A 24,262-nucleotide genomic window follows, 5' to 3' on the forward strand; every position below is an offset into this window, starting at 1 on the left:
CTTCAGCCCAACTGGTCCATGTTGATCAAGATTCCCATCTAAACTAGTCCCATTTGCCCACAGTTAGCCCACATCCCTCTAAGCCTTTCCTATCTGTGTACCTTTTAAATGTCATTAATGTACCTGCCTCAACCACTTCCTCTCTCTGGGTGAAAAAGTTGCCCCTCAGCTTCCTATTAAATCTCTCCCCTCTCACCTTAAACCTATGCCCCTCAGTCTTAAACAAGATGTAACCATCCACTCCATCCTAGAAGTTACATGTATGAGGGCTGGGGTCTAAAAATTCTTTGCCACCTGTGTAACACTTTTGTTCAAATTGGCAGTGGGCAAATGTTTCTTCTGAGGCCTTGCTGTTGCAAAATTCTGCAAGACTTGAGGTCCAAGGTGTTGTTTACATACTTAAAGATATAAAATCAAAACCTCCCCTAGAACAAGCTGCCATTACAGGTAGTGGGCAGGAAAAGTTATCCTGGGAGAGGCTCTTGGGGGCAAAAATAATCAGGACATTGAGAGTCGGTTGGGACATAGCTTTTGTCATCATTGGGTAGGGGGTGGAAGGGAGGTTGGGGTATACTACCGAGCTTGGTTTCAGGTTGTATTTGCTAAATTTTACAGCAGGGATAGTATGAATCAGATTTTGCATAATGAAAACATAACTGTAGAGCAAATACAATTTAAGAGGGCTGGAATATTAGCAATGGTCAGATTCCTTCCCAGAGTGACATGCCCCTATAAGTGGACTATCAAGAGAAAAGAATTTCACTCAAGAACTTCACAGGAGCATTAGGCCATGCGGCCCCTCGATCCTCATCCGCCATTCAATATCATGGCTAATTTTCTATCTAAACATCATTTCCTTGAGCTATCCCCCATATCCCGCGATTCCTCTAATATCAAGAGATCGACAGATTTCTGCTTTCAATGCTCCCCCACAGCCCTCTAGCCGATTGGGCCGTTGACGTCAGCAATTCCATCGAAATTGGGTTCACCTCTCTGCAATACAAAAAATCCAAATGAAGAAGCAACATAGCATCAAATGGACAAATATACTTGGGAATAATACAAGTTAGTCTTTCTATTTTATTCCCTTTTTGCTCGATCTCGCCCACTTCATTAAACGAGTTTCTGCAGACAACGAGATAATTTAATTTTAAATTTTAAACCGGCTGGTTCTGACGAGCTAGATTCCAGCAAGCAGATGGACTGGGAAGCGAGTAAGCTTTCAATTGTGCGCCTCGCCATTTTCGTAAAAGCGTGGCCAACATCTGTTGGAGCTTCACTTTTGTGATTTGAAGAGGACTATCGCGATATCTAAGAAACAACTCAAGCGGAACAATAATGCACAATCTTACAGCTGGGTTTGTCGAGACTTGTGCACAAAGGTAAAGGGATTGGTTTAAGCTTGAATAGTAACAAATGACAGGTCCACTAAGCCAAACAATTTAAATACATTCCAGGAAGCGGGGGGGGGGGGGGTGGGGGAAGAATGAATCTTTCCTGAAAAAAAAGTTAACTGTATTTCAACACGGTACAAAATTATAATGCAAATCAAACGGGCAAAAGATGTAATGTCCTGGTAATCAGCTGAAGTACAACCAATGAGTAAGAAGAACCCCAGCAGCAGACCAACCTTGCACTGAAAGGACAGGTTGAGTGTAGATGCCAATCACAGGTGCGTCACGAGCTCGCGCACTGCGAACCCGGCCCGGGGACCGGACACGTGATTGAATGATTGAGTTGTCAATCAAACGGATACCCTGTCGGAAAGCCCGGTAAATGTTGTTCGAATAGCAAATAGCAGAGGAGGGTCTAGCACTCCGGCCTCCTGGCTGGAGAAGGAGGCTGACAATTATTGCAGGAAGGGGGCGAGGCAACATGCAAGTAGCTAATCGGGTGAGGAGAACAGAAGAGTGGAGCGGCCCATCCTTTTTCGCCTCGATAGGATAATGTCAATGTCAGTCCTATACAGATTGGAGAAGGATGTTGCAAGTCCAAGCTGCATCTGGGGTTCTGATTGGTGTGGATGCTGTCAATCACTTCTCCCGGGCTGCGGCTGGCTTGTCGTTTCTTTGGAGCTTGGTTGAGGACAGTAACGCGAATGAGTGAGAAGTGGATTAACTGGAGTCACTTTAACAAGCAGCAGCCTGCAACGGGACCGATTCAGGCAAAAGGGGTCAAAATTTTCCTAAAATAACACCATTCGGGACAGTAACCAACAGTAACAAAATATTCTTGAGCACCCAGCGTATCGCGGAGTGAAGACATTACGGCATTTTTTTTAGAAAAACGATATTTTGTACAATTATTTTAAAGAAACTATCCTGTATTAAAGGATCTCGCCATGTCGTCCTCACAACCAGCGTCTCAAAGAGTGCGGCGCAATGGATCGCCTACTTCGAACCGCCTGCAGCCCATTAGGGCCACTGTGCCCTTCCAGCTGAGACAAGGCAATAACAGCCCGACCCGCTCCTCCTCCTCATGCAGCGGCGGCGGCAGCAGCTCACCGGCGGCGGCGTCAGCATCAACAAGCACCTCGACCTCAACAGCAGCCACATCCACCACCTCCAACGGACAGAAACTTTCCCCGACCTCGTCACCCACCTCCTCGCTCTGGGCTCCGACTGCAGCTGTCGTCGCCGTCGACGGACGCGTGAGGCACAGACGGTCTCCTGACAGCAGGAGTTCACCTGAGAGAAGGAGCCCCAGCTCTCCTGTTTATAAAGGTACCGAGGAAAGCCAGAGAAACAGACTTACTATCACAGTTTAAATAAGGATTAAATCAATGCAAATATTTGAATCTGTTTTTCTTTAAATGTGTTTACACATACCTAATTTTGAGGTTTTTTTAAAAGTGTATTTTAGTACAACTATGTGGAGATTAAACGTCCTGAAAATAGAAAAGGGCAATAGGAATGTTTTTATAGCTAATCAAGTAAAGTAGACAATAAATCTACTCATGCACCGATTGCAAAGCTATACAAGAACATCCCAACTACTAGACTTGGTATTGTTTCAAACGTAAGAAATTGCAATTATATGTAATTTCTTCGCGAGGAGAGTACGGAAGATAGCTGCAGGGGTTGGCGATGTTATGTTGATACAGAAACGGACTTAAACGACATTTTGTGGGGTTCCGTGTCTGTTTTTAAAAACAGAGTCATATCCCCAGAAGGGTATTTTTTTTCTCCTCCGGGGACTTAACCTATTACATTGTGTCAGCTTTCCAGATTTCCATGTCTGAAAGAAGACTGTATTTGGAATGGCGGTAACGGACATTTACAATTTTTATTAAGTCGAGAACAAGATATGAAGTAAGCTTTTGGTTGTCTGCATTGTTTAAACCTAAGATATAGGAAGCAATTTTGCAGGAATTTTTCAAGTTAGTAAAATACCATTCACAACGTTCTCGAGGATGTCGCGATGCAATAATCCGAATGGCAATTTGTAGCATTTTAATATTCTCCAAATATTCTGTTGTGAGATGGGTATTTCAAGATTCCGCTTTCACTCTCTAAAGTTGAGAACGCTAATATGAAGCAAACTCAAATTGAGGGCCAAACCTGCTTGTGAACCACTGCATCACTGAGGACGGACCAAAAAGAGCGCTGCCTCAGCTGTCTGTTTGCCATGAAGTCTATGCACTATTTCTATAAACGCCAGTGTTGTACGTTACTCTTGATTCCGCGAAAGAAAGCTTTCCTCCAAAGCATGCAACGTGAATTAGATGATAATAAGGTAACAAAGAATATTTTTACATAAAAAAGACATACAATCAGGCATTATGAATGTTGAGATGTACATCATTAATGGAAAGTATATGGTAAGATTACACTTGCCAGAAGTGTTACAAATATAAATGGCTGATATCCAGCGTTTTTGTATTTTGACTTAAAATAGGATTGTGTCTAGGACAACAAAAGTCCTCGGAACGCTTTTCTCTCTGTATTAAATTGTGATGTGCGCAACCCATCCTGCTAAACTTGATCAATATCAGATTTCATCCTATTAGGTATTTACTTTGACCGCCAGATTAAAATGCCACCTTTCCCCTCTGGCGTTTGTCGTTTACGAGACAATTGCGGTAATAGAACCAATGTACAATTACTAAGGTTTTCGCTATGCATGTTGTCTACTTCTACATGATCACATGCAGAAACTTGGGGGGGGGGGCGTTGGGGGAGTTGGCGAAGAAAAACATGAATGAAATTAAAACCGTAGTTTTGATTCTGCGTGATTTAAGAAGCAGTTCCGAATCCGATTTTAATAATTTACAGCCTTCGCAATCTATTCACAAATTGGTGTAGAGAATATATATACTAACTTTCTGTGATTTAAGATGCAGTTCCAAATCCGATTTTAATAATTTACAGCCTTCCCAATCTATTCGCTTAAGATGGGGGAGAATATTTTTTTAAAGAACGATAATGACATTCAGTGCCGGAGAATGGGCTGCTTTATGCAGAGCTGCCGAATGCACTTGGCATTCAGACAGTAACACATGGACGAAGGGATTGTGGTATTTTAATTCATTCAGGGGCCGTAGCAAAGGGCAATACGGGGACTCTGCTAAGGCACAAACATCCAACTTGTATGAAATGGAAGTACTTGCAGAATTTATTCAGAAAAAAATATTAATTGTTGCATTTTAATTAAAATATGAAATTGTTTTTGCTTGAATACCTGAAAAATAAGATCACTATCCGGGGAAGCCTTTTCCTTCCCGTCCATCGACTGTCAGATTAAGCAATTTAACACACAAAATCGGTGAGTTGTTCACATTTACTGTTCACAAAATGTTTGCTGCCTGACCAGGTTTCCATGGATCGGGTATTGCATTAGTTGGTCCTGATCTCCCGATGCTCCTCTCCAGTGTGCAGAGAGGGCAAGCAATAATTCCATAGCTCCCCCAAAACAACTCCCAAACATATTGAGGAATCACAGCTGCACCAGTCTTTCTGTACAAGTTACTCGTGCATGTTTAATAATGGTGATCTTTTCATATATTAAAAAAATATACGCACAAGTTGGTGCATTTAAAGCAAAACGTCTTTACCCAGAGCGACACGTGTATGGTTATCCAATGGACTCGTCGCTTCCCCATGCTGCAAATCTTTTCATTGATAGCAAGGTATTTTTAACAAATGCAAATGTAAGATGTTATTTTCTCTCTGTAGCTCCAACTAGCTGTCACGCTTGGCGTCTGAACACGTTGATGTGAGCCTGGGAGTTGGGATAGGGGATGGGTCTCCTTGTGTGTGAACGTGAGTCTGTCAATCGGAGGGTTATTTTTCCAGAAAGCACTTCAACAGTTGTAAATAACTTTGAAAGAGCTAGACTAAAGGGTTCGGATAAATTAAGTGGAGCAGTCGGTGGTAGTAGTGTTTACCAATGAATCCAATGTATGTGATTAAAAAATTAAAGATCTGATGCTAAACAGTAACCATGTTTAGAAGATTAAATTTTAAATCCGATTTGGATTGGAAAATTATGCCTTTCTGGAAGATATCCATAATCTCAAAGCATTCTTTATAGTAACATCGAATGGAGCTGTTGGAGGAATACAGTTTCTGGGGGAAGGAGGAGGTGTAATTCTAGATGCCAATTCGTCCGATGGGTCTTGAGAGTCTTTGTCTGGGATGCTGCAATTTTGTAATTAAGACTGCTTAAAATAAACACTTTAGAATTTGAATGTTTTTTTGTAAATTTTCATATTAACAATGCTAAAAATCTGCTTTGGATTACATTTGTCATTAAATCCATTTTTTAGGCAATTAAATTTATGGCAAAATGGAGCTGTTACAATTTTTAAATATCAAGAACTCTTAATGTTGGTAGAATCGAGGTCTGGACTTGTCAGCTATTTCTAGTAACTATTGTGTCGAGTAAATAAACATTTTTCCAAATAGGTTTTTACATTTATGGTTTTATTTTTATAAACAAATATCCTCCTAGTGTGTCAGCCTGAGCATTATTAGGGCAATCATTCATTTTCTTTGTAACCATTAAATACTCTAATTGAAATCAGGCTGTATTGTTGATAGTGCTATCAATGTTTACAATATTGCAATAGGCCATTAGGCCCAAACTATCTTTGCCAGCTGTCTGTTGGTGCAATCCAGGCTAATCCCTGTTCTCTCAGAGTCTTGCTACGTTTCGGATATTTATCAGATTTTCCCCTTATGCAGTTGTCCCTGGTGCACATAACACAAAACACCCTAACTTCCAACAACTGTTCATTGAAAGAAACTTCTCCCAACCTTTCTCATTGCTGTACTCCAGCCAAAAAAACTCCTCAAGAAATAGCTAGACCTTAAAAAGGGTGCAACATAAATAAACCTTGATGCTAATTGGCTGAAAGTTTGTGTTTTGAGAAGCAGCAATAATTTAGTTTGTGTTCAGTCTGCATTCCAAAGCTTGAGGGATGACCTCATTGAGGTGTATAAAATGCCAAAATATGCTGGAAACACTCAGCAAGCCAGGCAACATCCATGAAAAGAGAAATAGAGATAGCATATCATTAAAAAAAAATGGATTTGTGTAAATGAGTGCTTAATGGTCGGTGCACCAAAGCACCTGTTTCTGTGCCGTATGTGTCTGACTCTATAATCCTTCATCAGTATAAAATGTTGAAACCATTGAAATAATTTACCTGCATCCATCTTATCAGTTTGGGAAATCCAGAGCAAGTGAATAATTTTAAAACTAGAACAAGGACATATAGAAGTAGAAATTTGGAACTTGGCTGCAAAATATGAAGAGAACCTGCTGGGAGGGAGAGAAAACAGGGACTTAGAGAAAATACTCAATGAAAAGATGCTGAAGGATATGGATGAATAGAGACACCTAGGGGTGAAAGTGCATATTTCCTTAAGTGAAAGTTCTGGAGCTAAGGATTTTGGCAAAAGGAATTGATCTTTCAATTCCTCGAGGCTGTTCTGCCATTTCTGATTGATCATGAGTCATCTGCATTTGTGAATGTTGGATCTGTTGACATTTTCAAGACAGTGATCAGAAGTATTTTGTTGGGTATGAATATCGCAGGATGCAGATCAAAAGTGGACAAGCACCAATTTACATGAACTAATTGAATGTTAGAAGTGACTTGGCAAAATAGCCAGCATCTGATCATGTGTACCTGTATTCTTATCCTTGTTCCTCAACATCCTTCAGTATTTATTCATCACTTGTTTCCTCTAGCCTCTTGTGTTTCTCTCAAAATGCCACTATTCTCACTTGTTAATTTTAAACCACCAAACTGCCCATTCAAATCCATTTCCTTGAAAACTGTTAGATTTGGTATACAATATGGAGAACTATAAATTACATAAGTAAACAGATTAAACATCTTTGCTGTTGAAAATACTTATTATTCTACTATATTGGACTTTACCTTGATCATGCACATTTTGAGATTATAACATGCATGGGATGTCACAGCCAGGGCTGGTTCATTGGTCATTTTATGTGCAATTTTTAAAATGTAGGCTAGTGTTGAATACAACAGCTGCATATTATTGCCAGCTGGTTACATTTTCCATGTTCGTCAATGTAGTGGCTATCAGCGCTGCAATTATTTAGGTGCATAGTGCTAAATAGATTGTTTTCTGCATTTCAGTCAGCTTTAAAATAAAATCTAATTTCATGCTGTACGTTCATTCCATGGGTATGATTATATAGATCAATAGGCTTCATCTCAGTACTCTTAGAAATTCTTGCTGTTAGTGCCAATTAAAATTAAAATCTGAAATAGCTAAGAATTCATTGCTTTAGGATAGAACTATTGATTACTGTTTAAAGACTTTCACAATTGATACTATCACAGGGCTATTTAAATGAACCTTTCATACGAGATCTCAGGGTGCAGGATGGGATTGCATTTCGATAGCAAACCATGTCCAAGTTATGTCACGGGAATCCTTTTCCTTCACAGTTAGAAGGTCCACTTTAGGTAGGAAAGTTAACCAAAATGAAATAATTCCTTGCATCTGGTGTTCCATTTAATGCAGCTGCTCATTTGAGGTCTGGAAACTGAGTTGGGCTTCAACTGGGCATTTTGGGACACTAATAAAACTGGAAAATGCTGAAACACTCACAAAGGAGAAACAGAGTTATAGCGTTTCGGGTTGAAGACCTTGATGCTCCAGCATTCTCTGCTTTTTGTTTCTGATTTCCAACATCTGCAGGGTTTTGATTTTCATTTTGCATCACTTACACACCTGACTGAAAAGTAACTATACAATCATTTCAGTTTTTGAGTAATCCAGATTTCATGTTGTTTAAGCCTGTTAAACAATGAGGAAATTAATTTAAATTGTTTTTTTTGCCTTATTGCCAGCACAATGGCACTTTTCACAACATAAAACTTCTAAAATTTTTGTGTAGATATTACAATCTGATGTATGGACTTAGAAGTACAAAATACCTTGGCAGCTGATTTTGTTTAAAGTAAAATGTTAATGATTAATTGAATTTCCATTTAAAAATGTCCTTTTGTAATTTTATTGCTGAGAGACTATCAACAGCTTCTGATCCCAGTCTTAGCTGATGTTCAAACTAAGAATTTCTATGGGGATGTTTTTGACTGTGGAAGAAATATAAAATTATTTTCTTGAGGGATGGTAATACTTCTATTTCTCTTGTTTACATGGGCTAACAAAGGGATGGGACTAACAGCATCCTCCGAGTTCAATACACAAGACCACTGCATTCCTTTCACTGTTGTATTTTATTGATAAGAAAAGAAATCACTCACTTTCTGACTTGGGAGGAAAAGTTGTCCATTTTAGGTTGCATTGCTTTTTTTCAAAAGGGTGAACAGAAGCCAAATTTATTTCACTGCTCTTATCCATCTGGCTCTTAAGTGGAGGTGCAAGAACTGCTTGGAATAATATTTTAATCTTTTTTATATCATTTTCTTTCTTGTATTCCTCCTCTCCCTCTATTTTCCACATTACTGAGATCCCTGATAGACAAAACTCAACAGCAATTCACTGCACAGAAATCTGTAAATGTGGACCCATTTCCCTCCCCACACGGGAATATAGCAGTACAGCATCAATGTGACGTGTGTCTTTTTTTAATACTCCTGAAATAATCTCAGGCTTTGTCTGAATGTGCTGCCTAGTTGTTTGATCCTTATTCCCTATTAGAAGCCTGTTCCATGACAAAGCACACTGAAGTTCAATGCACCACATGGGTTTTGCTGCTTTGTTTTTCTTTGTGAAATGATCTCCAGCCATGTGCAAATGTGCTGCCCTGCCGTGTGAGGCCTGCTGCTGGCAGCGTCACAAGAACTAACATGATGGAAGTAATGTCAATACTGTATTTATCTACTCTGGACGCTAACAGTGTAATCCTCAAAGATTATGTCCATTAACATCTGAATAATGGTTGCTGGGGGCAGGGGGACAAACTGAGTGATGAGAGTTCTCTAGTCGCTGTGTTATCAGTCACTCTGCCTTGGTTAAAATGATTAAGCCTCTGGCTTTCTTTTGCAGCATCTGCATTATGTAGGGCATTATTGATTTAAGTTTTCTCTGTGAGAAGTTTTTGTGACTTTATGTCAGAGATTTGCCCAGATTATTATAGCAGTTTTTACATAGCTCATTGGAAGGCAGAGCTGTGGTGCATTTCTATTAGCAGAGGTTAACAACACTAGTTATTGCTGTATAGACACACTGAATGATCCATACAGCAATAGCCACATGAACTAATTAAAAAAGCTACTGGGGGCTCCTTTGAAAGTTTGTGCCTGTCATTCCCCATTGAATGGAAAGCACAGACTCATTAATTCATGTCAACCTGCCTGAGCACTTCTTTCCTGTAGTACATTGGAGACGTCATCTTGTGTAGAAAGTCTGGAAACTAAAACCTTTTATTAACAGCTGTTCTAGTTGATTAAATAGTTGTTGTGTTGTGCCATTAGTTCATATTTGCACTGCCTGTTCAAAATACCAATGTACTGTAAGTTTTTGAAGAGATCCACGTTCATAAATTTCAAAGTAAGAAAGTTTTTTTCAATTGCTGAACAATGACATTTCCTAAACAGTTTTGACATCAATCATTTTTAAAAAGAAAATTGTTCTTTGTAAATGGGATCTTTCAACCAAGTTGCTATTGGAAAAAATTGTTCCTATCGCAATATAGATTCAAATTATAAGCACTCCAGTTAGACTGGCATGGAGTACAGACCCTAGGATGTAATGAAGGCCTGCAGTGCACATCTTCCTTTGTAGAGGAGTACCACTTGTTGCCTGTCATGGAATGGCTGAAGAAATAGGATTCTGTGGAAGCTACTGTTGAACAAAGAGAGAGATTGTGGTTACTCTGGACATTTAATTTGGAGGTTTATCCTAGAATGCATATTGAAGTCCAGAATGGTGACTAAAACGTCACCACTTTATCTTGTTTCATCTTAATTTAATGTGGTTTGTGCGACCATGAAGAAAAGTGTGCAGGAAATTATTTAAAATAAAGGTGCACACACTTGATCCAGTCTTGTAACCATGAACCAGTAACCAGAGAATACACGTATCTACATTAACACATTTAATAAAGTGGGGTTTTTAATCCTAATTTTCAAAGAATGTTTAATGTACACATTGAATATATTTTTTTAACTTTGGACTTTTATTCCTTTCTTTAAGGGATTATTTTGATTGTGGTAAGAGCTGTGTAATATTTACTTCCCCTTTCATTTTCCACAGTTGAAAGGTCCAAATCACAACAGATGAGAACCTCAAATACCATTCGACGCACCTCATCTCTAGACACCATAACAGGACCTTATCTCACAGGACAGTGGCCACGTGATCCCCATGTGCATTATCCTTCATCCATGAAAGATAAATCTACACAGGTAAAAGCAAAATTATGATTTGAGTTTTTATTGTAATATATTTTGTTACATTATTTTATATCTTTGGTCTGTGTATGAACATAATTTGTCATCCTTTTGAAATACTTCATCATTAATTGGTTTGGTGCTTCATTTTTAAAAATGCCTTTGGTTCAGTTCTTGCTCTGCTGTTTTCTGCATAGTTGAAGGTTGACCCAATAGTAATGCCACTTTCTCTCAGTCAGTAGATCTAGAATTGCTGTGTTTATCATTAACATTTCTCTAATCGGAAGAGAATGTCAGGCTGTCGTGGGCAAGCATATCCAAAGGAAATAAAAATTGTCATATTATAAAGTACGTGGAGATTTTGTGTTGCAGGGATGTGAAACAACATTGATTTTTTTTATTATGAGGCCTATTGAGATCTAGTTTTGTTTGAAATTTTTTTGAAAATAATTTTAAAACCTTGTGTATTTTTTATGTTCTCTTTTTGCAGCAGTTCTCACCCACAAACCCCATTTGTCATGATGGTCAACCACCAGCACCACTTTCTTTTGTTGCTTTTTTGTTCCAAGACTTTGCTTGTCAAGGGTCCGGTCTGTAATATTGTTGGAATGTCCAGGAATATATCCTGTGACATATTTATTCTAGTTTATGGCTGAGTAATGCAGTCCTTATTTTGTCTCTTTGCTTTTGCAGTAGTGGGGAACAGCATGCCTGATTCCGTTGCAGTGTGAAATTCAATTTGAGGGGGAAAGAAAATGTAGGCTGGATGCAAGAATTGATACCCGCAGCAGCTGATTGCAGGATTGAAGTGTTACATTAGGTCAACAGAGGTGATTAGATCTTAAACACTCACTTTTGTGTTAAATGCACAAATATTTTGTGTCCATAAATATGTGACCTATGGGATGAATTCCCGCCATAACTCAGTCTGGCAGAATGCTGTAAGGGCTGCAGATCAGACAAGGACCCATTTGTACTTTGCCTTGGGCCTTAACCCAGTTTAGTGGATGGCATGTTGGAGATTTAACTCTACATTCATGTCAAACAATACCATTGACATATTTGGCAATGGTGGTGGTGGCGGCTTCTGGGGTTGAGTGTTCCTGGTTTCTCAGCTCTCCGGTGGACCCAGTGCTTCATCACCGATGGAAGCCTGCTGTGCCGGAATCAGTTGTGCCCTGGTTAATGAATGGCCTTGCCCACAGGCTAGACTAGGATTTTGGTCTGGCCTGCACGAGAATAATTCAGTTATCTCACTGCAGTTATTTTTCTGGGTGAATCATATCTGAAACTCCACTCTTCTGGCAGATCAGGTTGTCCCACAATTTATGACCTGTAGGTTTAGATAAACAACCTCAAAATGCCTTTAGTTGTTTAGGACTGATCAGTGGTTTTGGAATTAGGGGACCCCCTTTCAATTCCAGGAACGTTTCTGAGGTCTGTAGTGGATGCAGTGAGTTGGCTCTTTTGATACTGATGCTAGGATATCCCTTCCACCCTAATGGATTTTTGGGTCTTTGACCAGTATAAAGAGTTAATACCTGCAGCAGCTGGTAAACAGTATTTGGATTCCAGAATTGGATCAAATAAAAAGACAATGTCATTACCGCTTCTATTAAATGTATTTATGATGTTGACAATTGATTTGTGGTATTGCAACCAAAATTGACAGCTTGTAGATCTAAACCCCTTGAATTGGATTTCTGCTTGGTTGCAGATGAGGACCTCTAAGTGTCTAGATTGTTATAGAAGCAATTTGTTCCAATAGCGACTTGGTTGAAAGGTCCTATTTACAAAGAACAATTTTCTTTTTTTTAAATGATTGATGTCAGAACTGTTTAGGAAATTTCCATTATGTTTGAATGCATTTCAACAAACGCATTGCAGGTACCCTCTGAAAATGTATTAGATTAGGTTACTTTTGCAATGCTCCTGAAATTCTTCCTTGCATGAATGCCTAAAGTAGAAAAAATCAAATTGTGGTGTGATATATGGTGAACCAGACTGTACAGTGCTTTTCCCTATAGTTTGAAAGGCCAATGTCTTACGAACTTGTGGACTGATTTATGCTAACCTGAAACTTTTTTTGTTAAAGTTATTAAATTTTACTGTATCATGTCTAAAGTAAGAGAAGGAATTTGTGGCTGAACGTACTACAACATGGCTTTTCACTGCTGGGGACAAGGTTTGAACCTAATGCAGATTGGTGAATTGAAAGTTTCATCTCTCTGACTCTGAGGATTGTAATTTACATTTTGGCACTTAAATAGAATTTTTGTTGTTGATGTTACTGTCTGCATATGGGAAGACTTGCAGTTCACAAGGTGGATTTGAGGAAAATGTAATTTGCACTGGCGCCATGAAGTGTTGGATGCATAGAAACCGGATCATGTCCCTCCATATTTTTGAGCACAACATGATGCAGTTATTGTTAAAAATAAGACATTTGAAAATTGGGACTTAGAGTGTGGTTTGCAGAGTCCACTATTTTCATTCTAGCCCCTCCAATTGTGGGGTGAGCTGAGAGCCCGTGACATACACAGTAGCATCTAACAGCATGCAGCATGGGTCTAGATGCCACTACTGAGATTTTGTGTATGCCAGCATTGTCCATGGAACAATTATGCAGAAGCACCTGTGAAGTTTGGTTTTGCATGATTTAAAGTTGATTTCACATTGGAACCTGATTAGTTAGAACCCATCAAGGATTTTACCTACCCTCCTCTCAAAGCCTCCTTTGTCCAATCCTTGGTAGTGACTGCCATCATCTCCTCGACACTTCACAAGCTTGTGTTACAATGCCACAGTTTCCTCCCCACCCAACCAATGATCTGCTACAAAACTCAAGTACAGAACTCATCACACCCCACTCCCACTACCAACCCATGTCCAACTTTTGCTGATTGCACCCCTTTCCTTCACTGCCACTTCCCACCCTTGCCTTTAACCTGCACCTTGGCAATTGCACCACCCTGGTCATTCTCTATGTTGACCCTTTGTCCCACTCTGGGCCTCCTTCCATGATCCCCTGGGCTCTGGCCCTGAGCTTGCCTGATTTTCTTTGCATGCTTCACACTGGTAAAGGCCTTGCCTTGTGCAAGGGCATTAGCACACAAGATGCCAGTTGGGCAGTTGTGAATCTGCTGACTAATGCACCTTTGCAGGTCTGACCCATTTCTAGGTCTAATGCTGTTATAGTGTTTTTTTTATGCGGTAAGAAACGTGAAGCTTTGTACTACCCGAGGCCAAAAGCAGGGGTTCTTTATTGAGGTACCAGTTTACCTGCTGATGGTAAATCCATGACCCAGAGTTTTACAGGAGTGTAGGGACCACTGCTGCCTGGTTAGCCATGGACTGTGTATGGAGTATGAGGTCTTGATCTTCAAGCACTCTTTTCCTCAGTTGGCCGAAGGCTGTGCTGTTGCACAGAAGGTAATGGTGAATTTCTTCATCGATGTTTGCCTTCACTTAGTGGTGGCTCCCAAGATAATGTGAATACGGGTCCACATTTTTAGGGTGTTGTTGTAGACCTTTTATTGGCATTGTAATGTGTGTTGGTAGAGGACCTTTGGTTTGTGGATGGTAAGTGTAAGTCCCATTTCTAATCTACTTCATTGAGGGAATTGAAGAAGTGGAGCTCATCCTCTGAACATGCTCATACACAAGTGTTGTCAGCTTACTGCACCTCACTGGCAGACGTTGGGGTGACCTTGGTTCTGGAGGTGCGGTGACATGGGTTCAACAACTTCCCATCTGCCATGTAGATTAGTTCCACTTGTGTACGACATTTGCTAAAGATTTGGTGCACCGTTGAAGTGAGAAAGTTTGGGAAAGTATTGGGATGAAGAAGCAGCCTTGCTTGGCACTGGTCTGTAAGGTTGGGTCTGTTGTAGTCTTGTTAGTTAAGACCATGTCTTGCATGCCACTAAATGGTACTGTAATATGAACGTACTTGGCCTCTAGGAGGATTCATCACTCTGACTGCATCCTGTTCTTTGTTGAGAAGGCTTTGGATATTCAGTACAAAAACGCATGTCACATAAGGAAAACAGGCTTCAACCGAAGACCCGAGTTACTGAAGTGCCATATTTGCTGCCTCACAATGGCCACTCTGTCTTTTGGTTGCTTCATAGGCCAGGGATTAAGTTTGGTTGCACCTTGAGGCCCTGATTTCAGTTCTTCCACTCATGACTCCAGATCCCTCTTGTTTTCAAGCCTTTGTCTGTGGCTGTCACTCTAGTGGAGGCAAAATATATGCCATTTAGAATGGAGACAAAGGAGATAGTTACCCAGTTGACAAAAGATCATACCCTGCTGTTTTAGTCAGGAGAAGGAAGCAGTTCAGAAATTCTGGAAGCTGATTTGATTTATCCATAAAGAACAAAGCAGGAAAGGAAGCATAACAGTACTTGCTGGGAAAAGCCCATGCACGTAGCTTGAGATGGAAGCAAATTGATTGTATTCTTGATGTTTGAATGCCTAGAAAAGAGGGTGTTTATTTAAACAGAAGCACAGTACAAATTTATAAATTAAATGTGCGCAGAACCTTTTTTATTGAGGAATCATGCATGTTCAGCAACACAATATGCATCTTGCTGCCTGGATGCTGCGCCTCATATAGTTTAAAACTTTACAACTATGGTTGTAGGCTCAACAGTGTGCTGGTCTGGTCGCAGAGTATAACAGCCTCTTCAAACCCACTGAAGGTGATATTTATCTCCATGTTCTCTCTTTCCATCTCCCTCTTTTTCTCATCTTGCCATTTTTTTTCTCTCTTCTGCCTTTTTGTTTTCTTGCTTTTATCTATTTTATTCACTCTCTTTCCAAGTCATTGAACCCTAACATAAGTTTTTATAAGATTGATGCATAGAAAATCTGAACCATGCAAATAAACTGTCTGAGCACCAGTGTATAAAATATAGCTTGCTCTTAATGAAGCCAGTAACATTTATTTTATTGGCGATCTTGCATGTTGGACAATTTATTTTGTCATTTTAAAACCACAACATATAATGTTCCAGCTTTGCTTTTCTAATTGTCTGTGAAACCCAAGTTGTTATTTTAAGGATGAGTGAAATGCATTCTGAATTCATCATTGAATTTGCACATTAACTTAAGGGAGTATGTGTGAAATCTATAAAGGAAGACTCCAATAAGAAAGTTGTAACTATATGAAGAGCACATTGTTTCTTGTCCAGTTTCTTCCTCTTCAAAATTAGCCTTGGTGATGAATGAATACTTAATTGTGATAGCTATCAATTATTACTTTTAGGTGGTTAACCTTTGTGGCTATGGAGGTAGGAAACATCAAGGACTTTAGATGTAGATTGTCAGGGTTTATCATTCCAAATTACTCCACAGCAATGAGCTACATTTTTAAAGTGTAGCCTCTGTCATAAAATGGGAGATATGGCAGCCAATTTATGCACAGCATGGTTCCACAAACAGCAGATTTAAAAGGGAAAACAGATTTAAAAGGGAAAACAGCAGAAGTAAGTGATCATTCAGCTTGTTTTGGTAATGTTGCTCAGGCATAACTATGCTCGGGGCTTTGTATACAGTTCCTGAGCTCATTGCTTCATATAAATCAGCCTCAGGAGCCTGCTCTGAAGCAGATGGTTAAAGTTTTATCAGATTAGTGCAAATGACTGGGTGTATGGAATGACCCGGTATCTGTTGTTGGATCATCTTTGGCACTCGTTTTACCTTTTGAATGTTGACAGGTATCTTCAACATGTTTGGTCAGTGAAAAGAGCAGGAGAATTTCTGGGTATTGATTATGGACATTGGGATTTCCTGGACATCCTGCTAACATTACTGAAGAATGCTTTTAAAACTTTTTCAGTCCCTTCTCCATCTGACATCCAGCTTGATGACCAGGCTAATTGCTTATTGGGAAGGGAAAACGGTCAGGAAGTGGATACCAGATAGGTAGGAGATTGCAGGTTATTTGGGGAGTGAGATATGAGGTGGGGAGTGGGGAGGAGTTCCTATGGGGATCTGGGATTATGGTCAAAGCATGAGAGAAGCAAAGTTTCTTCTCCACTTCATTGATCTGGTCCTTCTCTTTCTTTTAACTTGCTGCAATTCCCAACTCCTGACAAACTGGTTTCCACAGGTTAAAATCCAATTAAAATGGCAGGTAGATGCATAAAAAATTTATTAAGCAGATTGATAGCTTTGTCTTGGTGAAGTTTGTAGCAGGGTTAGGGGTGGAGAGTAGTCACACCAGCTTCTGTTAGAAATGAACTGAGATCAGGTTTAATGTCTTTGGAGTTGCCCCTCCCCTGTTGCCTTGTACCCATTACCGATAAATGTACTTTATACCAGTAGGTAATTACACAGTTGAGTCAGTTGTACTTGGTGATTGATCAACAATCCAGATTGAGGTTGGAACCAGACATTGTAAGTTAGCAGAATATATAATTGCATAGCTACCTACTAATCTAAAAAACTGAAACTTAAGTCCAAAGGCTGTTTTGAATAGCTTAATGCCAACAAAGGAAAGTGGAGCATTCTGAAAATTCTTCTGTGTTAGGCCCACTCATGCTGTGAGTGAGGGCTTGCAACTAAGATATTGGATGCTTTAGTTAAATCTTCCAAAAAATTCTAGATTCTGGAGATCTATCAGTTGATTGGAAAAGTGCTGATGTGACACCCCTCTTCCAAAAGAAAGAGAAGCAGATAAACAATAGGCTGCTTAGTTTAACACCTATTGTTGGAAAAATATTAGAATCAATAAGTCATATGAGCGTATTTGGAAAATTATAATCTTATCAAGCCGAGACAACTTCTTGTCATGAAGGGAAAATGCATTTGACAAATTTATTAAGAGCTTTATGAAGTAATCTCAACCAGAGTGGATAGTGGGGAAATACAGATGAACTGTATTCGGACTTCCAGAAGGCATTTGACATAGTGCCCCACGGGGGGGGGGGGGGGGGTGGTTGTCATGAGATAAGAGCCCTTGGTGATGGTGATAATATATTGGCATGGATCTCCTCCAAGTAGGTCCATTTTCTGGCAAACATCATTCATTTGTCTGTCAAAGTGAATCTTCATCCTTATAAAGAAATCAATTCTGTAATGATTCAAGGCAACTTTGAACAAAAAGAATAAAAAAAGATGTAAAATGAAAATATCAATGTGTGATTAAGAAACGTGGCAAATCAAGTTGACCCAGAAGGGATTCAGCGTGGTACTTCGGAAGTTTAAATCTCAAGAACGTGAATTTTGGCTGGAGTAAAAGATTGGCTGACAGGCAGAAAGCAGTGAGCAATGTTAAGAGGGTCATTTTCCAGTTGACAACCTGTGAACAGTAGGGTACCACAGGAATCAGTGCTGTGACTGCAACAGTTTACCCTATATATAGTATTACTGACTGAGAAGAAGGAAGCACATGTTTGGTAGCCAAATTTGCAAATGACACAAAAATAAACCATGAGGCAAATTGAAAGAAAAAAGTTGGTGAATAGAGTACAATGTGGGAAAATGTGAAATTGTTCATTTTGGAAGAAAGAACTAAAGAACAAAGTATGATTTAAATGGAGGAAAAAAAAGCAGTAGCACGAAGGGATTTGGAGGTTCTTGTGCATGAAATAGTGAAAGTTAGTACACATACAACAGGTGAGAAGGAAGGATAATAGTGGCCCTTATTTCAAAGGGGTTATAGAGTATAAAAGGAGGAAATACTGACTACAAGTGGACAAAACACTAGTGATACCATATCTGGTGTTTGAACAGTTTTGGTCTTTTTGAGGAGATATATTATTTTGTTGGAGGTACTTCAGAGAAGATTCACTAGGATGATTCTGGGTGTGGAGAGTTGTCCCTCAATGAAAGGTTAAACACATTGGTTCTGCCTCTATCCTCATTCTGCAAATTCCTCACGAGACCCACCATGCTTGTAAGTGTATAACATCTCTGAAATCTTTATAGAGCATCCTATGTCAAAGAGAAAGGAAAATTTGGAACATTGTTTGCAATTTCACTGTTTGACTCTAGTTGGATTGGGGGAGGGGCACTTGGTCACTAATGAGAATGTTATAAGTGCTTAAATGCAATATTTTAAGATTAAAGTTAGGATTCTTTTCACTATCCTTCACTCATTCAGGAGGTCTTGCAATTGAACAAGTGGTCTACCTAAAGCATTCTGGTGGCTGTCTTCATTTTCATCTATCTTTTTTATCTCTATATATTTTAAGTACTTATCTCATGGGCACACCGGGTCCCTGAACACCCGCCGTTTCCCCCCCCCCCCCCAAGAAAATCTGTCTAAAATTTAGTTTTCTTTCCAGCTCTGTCAGTAACTTCTATTTCATACCATAGTTTCTATGTCTACCTTTTCAACAATTTTCTCTTGATCTTATTCGGTGCTGGAAGTTAGTGGCTTTATTTTACATGTGAAGGTTAGTAATAAGTACCAGCTGTAACTGGATAACACTTGCAATGGCATTCCTAATGACTTCCTTGACATCTCCCACTTTTCCCTTCCCTTTTACAAAGCCTGCAGGGACATTGGGACCTCTTGTATTGTTGCTACTGATGTTTTAATATGGTCAGAGTCCAAGGATTACATTCTTGTTTTGACTATTTATTAAGGCACTTATTGGGAGGTCCTGCATATTAAATTGAGCTTAGAAGATCAGTATCGTCACTGTATCATTTACATTCCAGGTGAGAGTGTTGTCAAATAATTTGATCGATGTATATTAGTTAAGGCATGGTAATTTTTGCTTGGATAGTTTTTAAGAATTTGATCAGGTGGTCAAACCTTGGTCTTGTCGGCCACATGTCAACAGATGTTCTTCTCCAAGCCCAGTAACAGACTTTAAGTATTAATTTTGTTGGAGAACACACGAAAATTATTGTAGGGATGATGCTCTATTTTTGGTTTTAGAAGTAATGACATAACATAATAGGCACTGGACAAATCAAGCCAAAAGAGATGAGACAAAAGGCTTTGTGTTTTGCAGGAGTTCATTTGGCCAGTGTTAGTTTATTTCCTAGTCAGTATGTTCGTCAACGAATAGCTACTCCTAATTTAGCACGAATGGCTTAGATACTTTGAGGAAGATTGGAGTTGTAGAGACGTGCAGTACAGAAACAGGCCCTTCGGCCCACCAAGTCTGCATTGATCATCACCCATTTACACTAATCCCCACACATCTTTACGATGTGGAAGGAAACTGGAGGACTCTGAGGAAACTTGAGTGATCACAGGGAGAACGTGCAAACTCCACATAGCACTGGATTTCTGGATTGATCCTGGATGTGGACTCGTAATGCAGCAGCTCTACTAACTTCACTGTGTTGTTAGGAATGAAATGCAGCAGACAGTTCATTTGGAAGGGTTCTCATCCAACTGGGGTCAAAGAAGAAGCTCTTTCATTCAATGAGATCATGGCTGTTTTGTTTTTACTTTAGTCCTACTTTTCTGCGCCAACTCCATTTCCTTTGATGCCTTTGATATCCAAAAATCTAATAACCTTTGTCTTGAATACATTGAATGACTGAGTCTTCACATCCCTTTAGGTTAGAGAATTCCAAGGAGTCAGCACCCTGTGGCTGAAGACATTTCTGTTCCTCTCAACAAGGAATGGGACCCCTTGGTTTGAAACTGTGATTTTTGTTTCTAGACATCCCAGCCAGGGAATCATCATTCGTGCATTTACTTTATCAAGCTATGTTCTTTAAAGTAAAATGCATATATCAAGTGGAGAGACCTTTTCTCTGTATCTCTTACTGCACAGCATGAACTCGATGGGCTGAAGGACCTGTTTCCGTGCTGTATTTCTCTAATATCCCTGGAGCAATTAATAGTGATCACAGCCTTTCAAAAGATGCTGTCAATTGCTCATCAGCTTCTGTACTTCACTGAAGTATTGGTCTTGTACTTTTACAATGGATTAGCTTTACCTAAGATGGAATTAAGTCTCAGTTGGTACACAACTGCTTGCTCAGTTAAATTCTGAGGTCTGATTAATTTCCACTCACTGGCTTCTAGTACTTGGCACAATGAGAAAGAACATAAGACATTTATAATAATAAAAAATATGCCCAATAGATTGATCTTGATTTCATGTGAAATAGAAGATGACTTCTAAATTAATTTAGCAGGAAGTGATGTGTTTATTTGTCCCCCATCGATTTTCTCTCTGCTGCCTAGAGATATGATTCTTCCAGACATGTGGCTCATCGAACATTTTCAATGCATTGCTGCCTCACCTAAGAGGGCAGTCTTCATGCTGAACTTCAGCGATGTATGCCCACAAGTTAATTGGTCTTCTGGGTATTTCGGGATAATTCACTCTGGCTCTCACTGGCCTAAATACATTTCCAGCATGGTTCGTGGATTAGCTGTCAGGAAAGGAATTCCCTCCTCTGCTCAGTGGCACTAAAGCCAGTTGTACTTGCATCTGTAATCCTGTCTGAGATTAATGAACAGAACATAAATCAGATATTAGATTTGGAACTTTGCTAACCACTGTAGCCTAGCTGCACAGTGAAAATGTCTAAGTAATTGGACAAGTCACTTGATTGTTAGCTTGAGCCTTAATTAGTCTAACTCTTAAATTAATATAAGCTTTATAACAAAAAATCATATCGTTGTGGATAAACCTCTCCTTTAAAGCATAAATATTATTAAACTGGTGTCAAACTATTTCTGAGGTATTTCCCTGACTTGCCTCTTCCAAATTAGAAAGAAATGCGGTGATTGTAAATAGGAATAGGATCTGCTTGTTTTATGCTTCTGGTCTTTTCAGAGATTTTCTGCTGTATAGTGAGTGCCATGTAAGGAGATTCCAAATTACTAATGTTCTATATGTTGAGTGATTCAATCCTAAAACCACATTGCAAATTATAATCTTAAAGCTTTTATAGCTGCAATTACTAAATACAGTTTAGAAGCTTATTTTGTTTTCAAAATATCCTGGTAATCTGAATGTTCCTTACACATCAGTACTCCCCAGAATGGTGTTGGCGGATAAGGTGGATGGCAGGGGAGGAATGGATAATGTGGTACTTGCTCTGTAAATTGAGATGAGGCTTTAGAGTGATTTTTGACAACCTAGGGTAGACTTAGAATGGACTTTCCTTCCTTACATTGAGTGAAAGCAGTATGTACTGAAATTCATTGAATTAATTAGCGTGCAAATAGCAATAAGTGCACTCCTACTTCAACAATTCTTGTTCCTACTGGTGTGCATAAGCAAAACTGAGCTTCCATGGAAGTTCTACAGTTTTGGTTTGGTTTTCTATTAGCAGATAACATGTAAAGATAATTCCTCTTTTGAAATGACTGTGTCAATGGTATCTGGGAATGTACATGGGACAAAATAATCTGAAATGCATTTTAGTATTTCCGGCTCTTGCAAACAAAGCACAAAATGAACCAGTTGGATTAATCAGGTTAATAGAATGCAAAGTAATTGAATAACCTGAAAAATATGAAATGGGAAACTGTTATTCTGAAAGTTTTACTTCATTTTCTCTATTTGAATAATTGTTTTATGGAGCCAAGATAAACTTGGCATTAATATTTTAGAAATTAGTTGTCTGATTTGTGTGAATGGACTGTAGTGATTAAACTGACTATCTCAATTCAAGGTCAAGGTGATATTGCAGCAACATTTGCAAATTCCCAGGTACAAATGCCATGCAAGGGTTTTATGCACTCTGGGTGAGAGTACAGGTTATTATCCAGGCTGCTTAGATTGAATATTTTTCTTTACTCAAACACTAAAGAATAAATGTTATTAGTACAACCAACCCCCCTAATAAGTTGATTTGCCTGTTGCACAGACCTTCCTGGTTTAGTGGATGATGACCTGATGAGACAAGAAGCCTGGAAGATTATCTTTTTTTTAAAGAGAATTTTTGGCAGGAGGAGAGAAGATGATATAGTATAAAATTTGTAAACTTGTAGAGTAAGCGCATCATTTGACACTATATATTGTTAGAAATTTACCTTCCTCTAATTTTAAATGTCCATTTATTTTCAAGCTAGTATTCTGGAATGTTGCATGTTGATGTATAAATAACTGGTTTTGTCTATTTTGCTTTTGATACTGAGATTTGCCTAGTTTATAGGCTTTGGAGATATCATACGTCGGCGTATGCTTCCTGTTTGAAAAATGAGCACTGACGCCTACACTATCTTTCAAGTGTCTGGGGGAGTGTTGAAAAGATTTCAGTAATAACATTTGCTAGTTGGGTAGATTTTGGACTTTAGCATGGTCAAAAGAGTGGAGTTTGAAATGTAAAATTCTGGTCTGAATACTGTAGAATTTATTTAAAATTTAATCTTTTCAAAGGAAGGAAGCTAAATCTGACTTTTAATGGAGTTGAGTGAATATTTTTATAAATCCATAACTCAAAAATTTGTATGTTTTGAGAGACTATTGAATGTCTTTTTTACTACTTCACTCCTCAGATGATATAATGTTCCACTGTAGCTCTGAATAGCTAAACTTTGTTAATTTAATTTTAAAACTATCTCATAGAAAGCATCTGTTAAAATACTGAGTGTGGGCTGCAACCTGATACCACAGGATAGCAAAGATACTCTGATGGGCTGTGGTGTTAGGAGATAGTCTCTCTCCTTATTAAATCATTTGAAATTCAGTGCATTCTTTTCCTCATACACTGGTGGTACTTTACAATTTGGATGGGATATGACTGGTTATCTGAATTATTTCATTATAAGATAGTGTAAATTTATTTGTGAATGAACAAGTACATGGGTGGCCATCATGTATAGGGCTGTTTTGGACGAGGAGCCTCTTCAAATCTCAAAATATAAAATGGCTTTGAAAATTTTCTAAACTGCATTTATTTTTTTCTCTGAAAGTTTGAAAGATGTCAAATGATCTCAATATGTAAGATATCAGTCCAATACCTGGGATGTGTATAAACCAATTGCCAGGTCTCAGAACATTGCTGTTAGGAAATTGACAGCACCAGAGTTCTTGTTCTTGTTTGCCTGATAGGCATTGCATGCGTCCCATTTGTACAAGTCCAGGTTGTACATCCTCTGTTTATCAATCTGAAGTTCAAGTCTATTTCTCCATTTAAGGCACCCTAGCCATTAAGGCATTGGCTAGCAGCATTCCTTAGGTGGGAAATATCCCTGGCCTGCATTGATGTGTTGACTTTGCTCTGCCTGTTGTTTCAGTGATATGGCACAACAACTTGGCAATCAAAATTACTCTGCGGTATTCTGGAGCAGACACATCCTGAAAAGGACAGGTCATTGCTCCCACCCCCATGGAGTATAACCAAAATTAAATTGAATGAGTTCATTGCCACTGTTATTCTCTTCATGGCAGGATGTACATCATGTCTTGTGGAATAATGCTTCTGTCAGTTACAGCCGTAATGTACATTTCGCCTCATAATTGGTACCATTCTCTGAAA

The 24,262-nt window shown here is 39.1% G+C and overlaps 1 protein-coding gene across 1 annotated transcript in view; it reads left to right on the plus strand.

Moving 5' to 3' along the window:
• Positions 1–1,777: 1,777 nt before the first annotated feature.
• glcci1a (glucocorticoid induced 1a) overlaps positions 1,778–24,262 on the plus strand; it is a 195,139-nt gene continuing 172,654 nt past the window's right edge. The window contains exons 1-2 of the mRNA XM_052016912.1: positions 1,778–2,723; positions 10,707–10,858. Of these exons, the coding sequence (XP_051872872.1) occupies positions 2,342–2,723; positions 10,707–10,858 (534 nt within the window). The 5' untranslated portion in view covers positions 1,778–2,341. The remainder of the gene's footprint in view (positions 2,724–10,706; positions 10,859–24,262) is intronic.

This window comes from Pristis pectinata, chromosome 5 (assembly GCF_009764475.1).
Source record: "Pristis pectinata isolate sPriPec2 chromosome 5, sPriPec2.1.pri, whole genome shotgun sequence".
NCBI classification, from domain to species: Eukaryota; Metazoa; Chordata; class Chondrichthyes; order Rhinopristiformes; family Pristidae; genus Pristis; species Pristis pectinata.